The sequence below is a fragment of the Festucalex cinctus genome, chromosome 5 (assembly GCF_051991245.1).
Source record: "Festucalex cinctus isolate MCC-2025b chromosome 5, RoL_Fcin_1.0, whole genome shotgun sequence".
Taxonomy (NCBI): domain Eukaryota; kingdom Metazoa; phylum Chordata; class Actinopteri; order Syngnathiformes; family Syngnathidae; genus Festucalex; species Festucalex cinctus.
The window spans coordinates 4,494,606-4,507,500 of NC_135415.1; the positions used below are offsets into that span (position 1 = coordinate 4,494,606).

The 12,895-nt window shown below is 40.0% G+C and overlaps 1 protein-coding gene across 2 annotated transcripts in view; it reads right to left on the minus strand.

The window, feature by feature from the left end:
- The window catches only part of dpp7 (dipeptidyl-peptidase 7), a 68,607-nt gene that overhangs the window by 54,771 nt on the left and 941 nt on the right, over window positions 1-12,895 (minus strand). Inside the window, exons 2-4 of one of the 2 annotated variants that reach the window (XM_077521911.1) lie at window positions 10,117-10,240; window positions 9,891-10,030; window positions 6,494-6,657 (exon numbers count right to left, since the gene is read on the minus strand). In XM_077521911.1, coding sequence (XP_077378037.1) covers window positions 6,494-6,657; window positions 9,891-10,030; window positions 10,117-10,240 — 428 coding nt within the window. The remainder of the gene's footprint in view (window positions 1-6,493; window positions 6,658-9,890; window positions 10,031-10,116; window positions 10,241-12,895) is intronic. The other variant, XM_077521912.1, reaches the window with a different exon arrangement.

Consider the following 12,895-nt stretch of genomic DNA (forward strand, 5'->3'; position numbering starts at 1 on the left):
CCTCCAAAGCTAGCAGGATGCTTAGGGTCGTAATACAACTTCTGCATATGTTTGTTTAAGGCCATCTTTTTTTTTTTTTTTAAATAACTTATAGCTAGGTACAGCTTGGTATTTATAGACAGACGCGATCGGCTAGTTTTTTTTAAAAAAAACAGCAGAGATTTGGACCTTTGTGTGTGTGTGTGTGTGTGGTTGTTATACCTTTATTTGTCAATAGATGGCAATGGTGTGCTTTTGTACAAAGTTGTGGTTGTCTGTGGGTGGGGAGGGTGGGGGTTGGTGGGAAGAAAATGGCTGCGGTGACCTCGGGGTGACCTTTGTGTGTGTGCGTGTGGTTGTTATACCTTTATTTGTCAATAGATGGCAATGGTGTGCTTTTGTACAAAGTTGTGGTTGTCTGTGGGGGGAGGGTGGGGAGGATATGGCTGCGGAGACCTCGGGGTGACCTTTGTGTGTGTGCGTGTGGTTGTACAAACCTGTTGTCAGAGCCTGATAGTAAGATTTTTTTTTATTTTTTTTTATTTGCAAAACGGTTACATATGAAGATATACAACACTTTCATATAAAAAACATTATTTTTTTTTTAAACGGTTACATGTGAAGATATACAACACTTTCATATAAAAAACATTTTTTTTTTTTTTTTTTTTGCAAAACGGTTACATGTGAAGATATACAACACTTTCATATAAAAAACGGTTACATATGAAGATATACAACACTAATCTCCGTAAAAAGAAAAAACATGCAACTTTAGCTAAGAATTAATATAACTAAGGAAGTGGAATAACACATGGGGTTGTACTTTTAACTCGATAACACGTTGAAATTTATTCAAATCCTCAGACAGGTTAAAGGGAAGATTTTTTTCTATTTTGTACTTTGCACAATCAACATACAAGGTCATAATCGTTGCCAAATGCCCCACATTCACATCACCGTTGCACCAAACATTTAAAATCGATTCAATTGTTAAAGATATATTGGATTGGTTCATTTCGATCACATTTCGTACAACAGAATCCCACGGCTCATTAAACAACGCATTTGACAAAGATCTCACTTTTTGCATAACAGATGAAATTTTTTCAAGAGACACATCGCTATCGGGCGCGTACAGAATCGATCTCTCTAAAATTTCTGCCCAGTTATGCACGCCGTAATAATAGCGAATAGTCAACTTTCGGAAAAGATTCCCCTTTTTTTTTTTTTTTACAACGTATACCAGGTGTAGATCAGATCTATTGTTCTAGGGAGCAGAGAACCTCTCCAGCCTCTGTGTGTTACTTCTTCAATACGGTCGAACACATCAGACTCATTAGCATAATCAATCAAGATGTGTCGTGCTGCTGATGTAATCGTGGTGATATTTCCGGGATATTTCATCAATTCATCAAACACGTTGGATGGTAGAGATGAATCGGCCGTTAAACAGTGTAGCTTCGATTCCTGAAAAATTTCTAGCGAGATAGAAAGATTCTTGTTCAGAAAAGATGCATGAATGTCTAGGCTGCATAAAATGCTCGGTGTTACAACCTACACAGATTTCTTTAGCATATTGTATCATCGCAAACCTCAACATGTAACTAACTGTTTGCTTGATACAATCGTAAGAAGCATCATTCACCCATTCGCGAGGCGGATAATTCCAAAATAACTTCTCCTCCTCGGCTGATCTATGTGGAATCGCGTCTGCAGCGGCGATCACCGCTATCAAATCTTCATCAGAGATATGCAGGTGACGGGTTCTCGGCATCGCACCCCTTGGAGATGAGGCAACCGTAGTAGCGGGTGAGTTAGGAGGAGTCATTGGAGGTAACAGTCCAGCAATATCTCCTTCGACAACATCTTCCATGCGCGCTCCTTCATCACACGCCCTCGACTGCTCGTCATCAGTCGAATGACCGGTGGCTAAATTAGCCTGTCCGTATTCCACATGCGCCGTGATATCCTCTCTGTCAAACTCCACCGACGCGTCTTCATCACACGCCCTCGACTGATCGTCATCAATCGAATGACCGGTGGCAAAATTAGCATTTTCGTATTCCACAATCGCCTCGATATCCGCTCTGTCAAACTCCAGCGCCGCTTCTTCACCATTTGGTGCGGAGTCGCGGGAGCAGCATTGCAAAACAGCTTCCACGATGGTCGTCTCCTCTTCACCAGTCGGTGCGGACTCGCTGGGGGAAGTTTCCAAAACAGCTTCCATAGTGAGCGTTCCATGAGTCGCTCCGCCATCTTGGGTTGTTGATTCCCCGGCGCATGCGTCGTCCATCTCGCAGCCTTCGTCATCCGAGCATTCTGGACCGGATTCAATGAGAATCGGACCCTCGTACACTGTCTGGACGCCAACCAATACTTTGTCCGCATGCAAAGCATCTGTTTGTACACCAATCGATACTTTGTCCGCAAACAAAGCGCGTCTCAGAGGGAGGGCGTCGGGTCGAGACATTTTTTTTTTAAAAAGGAGGTAGAAAAAAACGTTCTTTTTTTTTTTTTTTTCTCGGCGAAAAAAGTTTTTTCTGGCCCGTAACAGTTGATGTGCCTCCTTATATTAGTGAAAAGACAGCTAGAAGGAAGGTGGGAGGGGTCTTGGGGGTGGGGTAATGAGGAGGGGGCACGGTGGCGGCGGGGTTCAATTGACATAAGGAAGAGAGAGAGGGAGAGAGAGAGGAGGAGTTTTTTTTTTTTTTGTAAAACGGCCGCTATTCAAATATCAAGGGTTTTTTCGTTCCTACAAAATTAACCCATTGACGACAAGAATAAAAGAGCTCTGTAATCTTTGCAGATTCTTTAAGACGTATCTTTTCATCCCACTCGCATAATGGGATGGTAAGGAGTCTATAGAACACCCCGCATTCAGTATTAAAGCATTCTAGCGTTAGATAAAAATGATCAGGATTCTTACATTTATCTAAAGGGGCCATGCAAAGCTCCCTTTTCTCCTCATTCTCATCCTCCTCATCCCCCAAACTCTGTTCCGCATTCTCATCTTGATGTTGTTTCATTACTTGATGATCATATTCTTCGTCTTCCTCTTCCAACGTTTTCATTACACGAGGTCGTGTGGTGTTTTCACTATTCAGCATATTACAATGTTCAATCATCACTCTAAAATACCACCGTCCAAAATTTGAGGTACGTGATAGCCAAGTAAATATTAATTCCCCACCTTCTGTATAAGAAAGAATAAAATCTCTTATGACTTTCGGGACAAGTTCATTCAGCACGGCCCAGTCATTAGAATTCAGTGTAAATGGGCCGTTTGGAAAAATATTATCATTCCCATCATATTCCATGAAAAAGGAAACCTCTCCGATTTTATAATAAAATCGATACCCCCAAGAAGTTTTTGCATCCAGGGCCCAGCGTACTTCCAGCGTCTCCTTTGTAGGGCGTTGAAATCTCCGTAAAAAGAGCTGCTGCGGTCCAATTCTTGGTTTTAAAGAATGTCTCACTTGTAATGTCACAAACGTTTCCATAATCATGGTTCGCCCGTCTCTCCCCAGACCTCAAGGTATGAATGTGTCCACGCCAAATTCACTCTTACAAAAATGTCTGTATCGAAAAGCCCCTCCTACATATTTTTTTTTCTTTTTTAAAAAAAAGAGAGTCGAGCCTTCGTCATTCTTTTTCATTCTTTTATTCATACATCTTATTCCAATATAAGTCTGTTATTGAGTCTGTGTATGTGCGCGCGCGCTCGCGTATATTTTTTAACATCTGGAAGGAAAAAAAAAAAAGCTCATCCGCATTACCCAAGTCTAAAGACATAAAACAATCGTCACCCCCACCTATTTTTTGTTTTTCTATCGCTTTCCTGACCATATGCGGCGAACAAGGAGGTAAGTCACATCTCCTTTTAAAATATGACAAAGATCTTTTGACCTTGACACCCCCAATTCCTCTCTCTTGGGATGAATCATATCGGCCTACCACGACGCTTCTTACATTTTTATCAAAAGCGGTACTATATTATACTATATTATAAAAAAAAAAAAAAAAAAAAAAAAAAAAAAGCGGTACTATATAATCTCCGGGAGGTCCCCTCCCCCTAGAGGATTATCACGGTCGATTCATTTTTCATCGTGCTACACAGTTCATACAGACAGACAGACGACCCCCCTCGTCAGCCATTTCCTTCCCACCACCCCCCACCCTCCCCCCATCCACATGTTGCACAGGAACACACAGGCACACGGGCACACAGGCGCACGTCTCTTCATCTCTTTGAAATCCTATTATTTTTATCGTTTTTTTCCTCCGTCATCAAAAAAAAGTCTTTGATCGTGACCTCTTGACCTCCGATCCATCATTTTTATCGTTCCCTTTCATCCTACGTCATACCAGGCCTTTGATCGTGACCTCTTGACCTCCGATCGATCATTTTTATCGTTTCATCCTACGTCATCAAAGGACATCAAAGGACATCAAAGCGAATCAGGTCGTAAATCAAAATTTTGATCGCGAGTGACTAAAAGTCCAGCTATTACTTCTCTGTGATCAATGGGAGAAGATGGCCATTTAAAATGTTTATTCGCGTGCAGCTTTCCGCCCCGCTGCGTGCTTGTGACGTCGGAGCAAGTCTGCAAAATATTATAATGTGACCCAACATCCAGCATACAGCGTTTGAGGAATAGAAATACACCACAAAGCTGATTGTGTCGCTGTTTTCCCATCTCTCCAAAATGTGCGGATTGCGTACGGTAGGTCCAGACTTGACGTGGCGGTGCATAAAGTTTCCCGTTCAGTTTGTTTTTTATAAATACCACCTTTGTCAGTGCTCTTGGGCGGAAAGTTGGCAGGTAATCGCTAGTTTTAGCCCTCCTCGCCGTTCTAGTCTATTAACGCTGCGCCGCTACTTTCCTGCCGCAGGGGGGCGTGTTCAGAGAAATAGCCACGTCACGTGACGTGATCTCTACATCCACTTTTTGTGAATCGTTTTGCCAAATGGTGTGCCCTGATTTTTTTTCCCCAAAGTGAAATATATACTTTGGCTCAATATGTCATGACTCGAGTCATGCAGGAGTAATATTTGGGTCTTGTCTCATGTCTGGGGTCACGCCTGGGTTAAGTTTGAGTAGAGTTCATGACCGTGCGCCAGAGTTCACGACCCGTTATGTGTCTGTTTTGATATTGATGTAACAGCATTCAGTTTCAACTAATTTAGGTTATATGATGTCTGGACTATATGATGTCAAAGATCTTTTATGCTATATGATGTTTGTTGATGTCAGAAACTATCTGTAATTACGGAGACAACAACCAATCAGAGAATTCCATGTCAGTACTAGTACTCACATGTCTAGCCACAACCAATGAGATTGATTGTCTATTTAAGGGTCTGAGAATTTTGTGTGCTTTGCCGGATTATTGCTCACTGTTTCGCTGTGCTTCTCTACTCCCTCGATGCATTCTTGTTGTTTTTAGTTTAGCCAAGTTATGTGAATAAATAGTTAAAACCTTATTTGTGTCTGCGTTTTGGGATCCAACCCTTTAGCATACAACACAATAGAGGTTGGGAAACACTGGCCTGGAGTTCAATGCAAGCAATGTAAGGTTTAGGAGATCCCCAATAAGGTAATAAGGCATTACATTATTGTTATTACAATATTCACCAGCAGAGGTGGGCATCGTCATTCACTGGAATTGATGATTGATGGAAGTGCCCACCTTTTGGTGTGTGCTTCAGCACTTTCAGCAAATGCTTGATAATGCATTGCAAAGCCTTGAAAAAATGCACCGAGTGAAGCAGAATTACTTCTGTCGATCACGGTGAGTATACACGGTCCTTCTCAATCCGTGTATTTTTGTGAGGCTTTGCATTATCAAGCCTCTACCTCTCTTGCATAAACAAGGAAATGGGCGTGTGCCACGGCGATGCTTGCTGCGTTACTGTCGGCCAATCAGATGACAGTGACGACACGGCCCTGCTCATTGCCAGACGTTGGGGGCTGCAGAACCACGACCAAAAGGGTTCTGAAAAGCGAAGGGAAAAGGGAATCACTCGGCCACAAAAGAGTCCCATGGAGACGCTAACAAAAAAATGCCCTTTCGGTGTGGAACCGGTCCGGTGGAAAAACGCCAATAAGGTTTGTCTACCTAGTTATGGCCCATTCAGATCCCAGTTCAAGCCCATATAAGCAACCACAGGTGGTACATGCATGTTCCCCACATGAAATTACCCATTTGGAACCCATCTAAGACCCAGTCAAAAACCCATGTAAGCCCATAGCCCAAGCAAGATGTGACCCTGGCGGAACCGAGGAGCAAAACCAGATGGAACCCTTACCTATGTGAAAACCCACATGGAGCCCACATGGGGCCCAACTGGACATGTTGGCTGGGATTGGTGACATTATTACACTATTGGGTTTTACTCCATTTTTGATCGAGTTAAGTGCATATTTTAGAATATTTTCATGAAATGATTACATTACAGAGTGTTACAGAGCATTCCATAAGATCTATGGAGATTTCAGGCTAATCTTACCTTCCACCAAAAACAATGACAGGGCAATCCGTGGCTGACAGCTGACGTTTCAACACACTGATCATTACAGAATAATCTGCAATTGCTTGTTCCACTGTCAACAGGCCAATCTGGGGGATGTTGAAGGAGTCATTGCCAAAAGGGAGAGACTTGCCATAGTACCTCTGTGAGAATTAAGGAGAACAATCTTAAGACATTCAAGTCCGATGAAATTACGAGTAATAATTCTGCACAGTAGACTCCTGTGCCATTGTAGAGGTCAGATTTAAAAAGTTGTGTACGAGCAGAGGGAGAAGCAGTTGCAAATCTGTGAAATAATCAGTTTAGAGGAGCTGAGTGATAATACATGTCAAATGTTCTTTTATACAGAAATTATTGTGTGTTTGTTGTAAGGCTGTCAAAGTTAAAGCGTTAATAGATTAATTAATCACAGAAAAAATGTCGCATTAATCACATATTAACTCATATTAATCGCACTATTTTTTTTACCGCACTTGAGCCTTGAACGTACCACGGATGGTTACATTGAAGGCCGCGCAGGTCAGTGATTAGGTCAATGCACGGCATTTCCTACGCCTGTTGTTCCAAAATTTGCGGGGTGACTCCAGCTGGTGTGCTCGGTGGTAAATTTCGCTTAAAAAAAAACACCCCGACGGGGACCTTAGATAAAACAAAAGTAATTTGTGTTTAATTAATTAATAATTGCTGAATTGCACCCAATTGATATGATGCTTTTACGTTTTGAGCAATACACGCATGCATGCTTGCGTACATGCATTTAATTAATGTTTGCAAATGACATTCAGATAATAAAATGCATTAATGTCAAAATATTACGGTATTTTGTATTTATTTTATATTACGCGAATACGTGAATAATTTAGCTGATTAATCGTGATTAATCAAAATTAAAAAGTGTGATTAATCAGATTAAAAATTTTCATCATTTGACAGCACTAGGTTGTTTACTACAGGGTAGATCAGGGGTGTCCAAACTTTGTCATTTGAGGGCCACATACAGAAAATCAGAAGGACGCAAGGGCCACATAATGTTATGAAGAGAAATTGTGTTTAGTCCTAAAAATTGTAAAAACAATTTATTTGTGCTTTTGCATATTTAGAAAAATGCTACAGTATATAAACCTGTCATGGTTCTGTTGTCTCTCACTGCAGTTTCGGAGTGTGGCAGGAGGTGGCGCCAACATCGCAGGCAGAGGCCTGCTTCCACACCTGGGGCTCATCAGCCTGATGAGCCAACCACTTATTTAACCAGCCCCTCCTTTGGTTCTGTGCTGAAAGATTCCCTTGCCATACCTGTTACGTCTGCTTGTCTCCTCCTGCCACACCCTTGGGTAGTCTAGTTCCTGTTCTCCGGCTTGTAGTGGCTTTTTGTTTCCCTTTCTACCGGTCTATTAAGATGACTCTTTCTGTTGCTACTTTGGTCCCTAGTGTTTTATGTTGCTACTTTGCGCTTTAGTGTTTTCTTGTCCCTGAACAAGGTGTTTTTTGTTGCTACTTTGTTTTCTAGAACTTTTTCCCTGAGCAAGGTAATTTTCTGTTGATACTTTTGTGAACAATAAACTGTGGACTTTTGTCTCTCGCTCTGCATCCTGGGTCCTGGCCTTGCTTTGCCTCACGGCTTCATAACATAAACCAATTTATTTGTAATATGGCAGTAGGGTTATTATAGTTTTGGAATTTTTCATTTTAGTTAGTTTTTATTAGTTTAGTTCTTTAAAAAAAATGCTTAGTTTTAGATTAGTTTGTTAGTTTCAGTATTCGTATAAGTTTGTTTTTTTTAAGTGTATTACTTGTGCACCATATTTAAAAAAACAGCATGGGAGCGACGTCATCTGAAGCTGCTTTTCTATTGGCTGCTGCGAGATGACATCACTTCTGTGTGACATACTTTCAAACGTCATTATTCCGGTTAATATCAAAATAAATCCACTAAAAGTCACATTTAAAATCATCCCCAAAGGCTCATGCATTAAATTAATTACCAAAGACTAAAACAAAGGGGGCGGCACGGTAGTCGAGTGGTTAGTACGTCCGCTTCCCAGTTCTGAGGTCTCCGGTTCGAGTCCAGGCTCGGACTTTCCTGGGTGGAGTTTGCATGTTCTCCCCGTGCCCGTGTGGGTCTTCTCCGGGTACTCCGGTCTCCTCCCACATTCCAAAGACATGCATGGCAGGTTAATTGGGCGCTCCGAATTGTCCCTAGGTGTGCTTGTGAGTGTGGATGGTTATTCGTCTCTGTGTGCCCTGCGATTGGTTGGCAACCAGTCCAGGGTGTCCCCTGCCTACTGCCCAGAGCCAGCTGAGATAGGCGCCAGCAGCCCCCGCGACCCTTGTGAGGAATAAGCGGTCAAGAAAATGGATGGATAAAACAAAGGACATGTTTGCTATAATTATAGTTAGTTTTAGTTAGTTTTGTAAACATAAAAGGTAGTTTCAGTTAGTTTTCGTTTTTTAAAAAGTATTTTCGTTTTTATTTTATTTCGGTAACAATATTGTTTTTTTAATTTTAGTTTTAGTTTTTTCATTAGTTTTAGTTAACTAAAATAACCTTTAATGGCACCTGTTTTTCGATCATCTTACTTTGACCATCTCCGAACATTTTTGTTTTGTTTATTTTATTTGAAGTGAGTCAAATGCCATTTTTAGCATATGTCGTGGGCCACTGAAAAATGGACAGCAGGCCGCAAATGGCCCCTGGGCTGTAGTTTGGACACCACTGGAGTAGACTATATAGGCATCCCAATAATACCGTTTGACTGTGTGAAGTTGAAGTAGGGTGCACAGTGCAGACATGCCGATAATCATGCCTAATGTGAGCATTTTTCATCTCTTCTGTTTTGATCAAAGTCAGCAAACACATGATTGTCGGATGTCTTTAAAAGATTATCTTGACCAATCATCTTGTAGCGCGAAGTGTTTAATGAGTGATTGTTCCTCTCTGATCTGCTCGTAAAACGGATGTGGCAGACAATTTTAAACGCTATTCTACAATCGCAAAACTTTCCAGTGGAAATCCGTATACAAACAGCCCTGCTAAAAAATGATTAGGTTCATCCACCATGCTTCAATTGTTAAACAGCATAAACAGAATTTTCTCTCCATTATTCCAGGTATCTTATTTTTGGCTGTAAATTAGCCCTCAGTATAGTCCTAAAAATACTGAAAATTGCAAGTGTTTGCTATTACACTGTACACACACACACACAAAAAGAGTAACATTTATATATATATTTATTTGCCAAATTGTGGCTCATGAGGTTTTGGCCCACCCCAATGCCAGCGATATGCTGTTGTCACATATGGAAGGTACATATATAAAGTTGCCTGGCTATTTTTTTAGCGTTCCCCACATAAAGACAAATATTTGACAATTTCTTACGTGTTCAGCAAATATGATCAAGGCTTCCTGCTGAGCTGCCAATTCGGCGATAAATCCAGAGTTAAGAGCAAATTGCCAGATGTCCCCCTCATTGCCAGTGTAGAAGAAAATTGGACCATATCCATTCTTCCAGTATTGATCTACAGAGGAAAGCAAGGCAGAAATCAAGATCAAATCTTTCTTGGTTGTTTTGAAATGTAAAAAATTGTCATGGGTGAAAATTCACCAGTGATCAGGTATCGCTGAAGGAATGTCCCATTCCCCATGGAATTAAAGTTGAAGTGGTCGAGTCTCTGGGTGAAATACTTTTCTTTGAAGAAGGGTTGTGTCTGGAATCCATGTATTTCTGTCTAATAAAATAGATTTCTTCACAATAATGCACCAGTTCCAAAAATAAAGTATAAAGTTTTGTTGTTGTTTTCCACTGGCTATTGGGTTTTGGAATACTGTATTACTCACAGCTCTTAACATAAATGAGCAGGGAGGACCCAAGTTTTTTTTCCTCCGGGCTTAAAGGTATGGAGCCACAACACTGACAATAACATTTGGTATTGAAAAAAAACATTGTCATTGTGGAAAAAGCTGCATTGGCATTGTAAAACAAGAATTGGCATTGTAAAAGGTTGTATTGAAAAATTAAATACAAACGTTGAAAAAACACTATTTTCTTTAACCATATTTTTTTTGTATTATGATGTCTTTTTCAATGCCAATCTGCAGATTTTTTTACGCTTTCCCTTTTTTTCCCCGAGTTTCACAGTTTTTTAGTTTCAACTCGCTGGTTTTCAATTTCACTCTTTTTTTTCAGTTTCAATTTATTGGCACTGTTTTATAGGGGCTGGCTGTCTGCTGGATTCACTCAGGAAAATGCACTTTTTAAATACAGGATGTACACACTTTAACTTTCTCTCAGTCGACACATCTGTGTTTATGTTAATCTTTGGTGGTGATTTTGTCAGGCCAAGGCTAACCATTTGGCTTTGCTGCCATCTAGGGCCATAGGGCGGCCAATTGGCTGGATTAGCTTTCGCTAATATCCTAGCCCAGGTGTTAAAAGCCCAACAATTTGCATGTTCTAATTTCCATGCCGACGGGACCATCCAAGTTGCTCGACTATGATGCAAATGTAGCAATTACTCTGTACGAATCTACTGCGAAAGTGAAACGATCTTTTGGCTTTCCAAAAAATGAGAAAGAGGCAGATCTCTTTCGAACTAGTGTACTTTTTTTTTTTTTTTTTATCACACCACAGTATAACATTTCCACTGTTATGATCATAATGGAAAGGTGTTCTCTCCTCTGTTTTTCGTAAAAGGTCAAAACTATTTGATTTGTATTTCTTGCTGAGATTTACTGCTGGAGCACACACAAGATACAAACAAATCTTCACTTAGAAATTGCTGCAATGAAATATACAAACAAATATGTGAAGCATGTGGATAGTGAAAGAGAAGACAAATGCTTATTTTTGAAATCTGAAGTCAGCTCTTTCTTCAACTATTCAAATTATTGTAGAAATAGGTCTAGAAACAAGAAATGCTTTCAATATTTCAATGCTTTTATTTACCACAGTTTGACGTTTTAGTACAGATTTGATCAGTAATTGTGGAAGTTTATCGGATGATAATTGGCACTGTTACACCTCCTTTCTATATTTGCTACATGTATAATTCTATCGATCAAAACAGCACACTGTTGCATGCTTGTTCTTACACCAACAGTTCACCTGGTACATTGCCCTTTTCCCTTGGCCAGGACTTTGTTGGCCAAAAAAACTGTCCTTATTTGCTAGGACTTGTTACTACATGAGAATAGACAGTCTGTCATTCCAAATTGTGTGGTTTATCCCTTCCCATTTTCTGTTGGCCCTATGTCCTGTAGAATATACAGCCTAACCTGCTGTCTATGTAGGAAGAAAAAAATAAAAATACAGGTGAGGCCTGTTGACTGTGTAGCCCTTTTTAGTCCCAAACCGGTGTGTTGTGATGGAATGACAGATATCTTTAGAATTAGGTAAAATATTTTCATGACACCACAGCGTGTTCAACAGGCTACAATTAGTAATATTTCTACTTTTGTGACCGCGGTGGAAAATTGTTTTTTCCTCTGTTTTTAGGAAAAGGTCAAAAAATGTGTTTTGTATTTCTTGCTGAGATTTATTGCTTGTGCACACACAAGATTCAAACAAATTTTCACTGATAAATGGCTGCAATTAAATATAAATGGCTGCAATTAAATATAGACACAAATAAAAATATATATTTTTGACATCTGAAGTGAAGTATTGTAAAAAAAAAAAAAAAGATCTAGAAACAAGAAAATGCTTTCAGTACTTCAATGCTTTTATTTACAAGTTTGACGTTTTATTACAGATTTGATCAAGAATTGTGGAAGTTAACTGAGCATAAGTGGCACTGCTACACCTTTTCTGCATATGTGATTGGATTATGTGATGGGTGCAGCTGCTGCTCACTCAATCATTTGATGACAAAGCCCTCATTGAATATTCAGTTCACTTGCAAAGAGGTCGTTATTTAGCAGGGTGTGCCTGGGGATTTAGGACGAATTCACCACCAAAGATTAACATAAACACAGATGTGTAGACTGAGAGAAAGTTAAAGTGTGTACATCCTGTATTTAAAAAGTGCATTTTCCTGAGTGAATCCGTCAGACAGCCCCTTTAAAACAGTGCCCATAAATTGAAACTGAAAAAAAGAGGAGTGAAACTGAAACCCAGCGAGTTGAAACTAAAAAACCGTGAAACTCGAAAAAAAAAAGTGAAAGCGTAAAAAAAAACCTGCAGATTGGCATTGAAAAATGCCAGAATTTTGTGCTGCATATGGATGCAGCAATTGTCACTCTTTACAAACAAGAGCTCATGGGTTGACATTGCATATGTACGGTGTAGTTGGAAATGTTTGTTTAATGTTGTGTATTTATTGCATTTAGCAATATGTTTATTATTAAAGATTATTATTGTTGATAATAATAATTATTATTTTAAA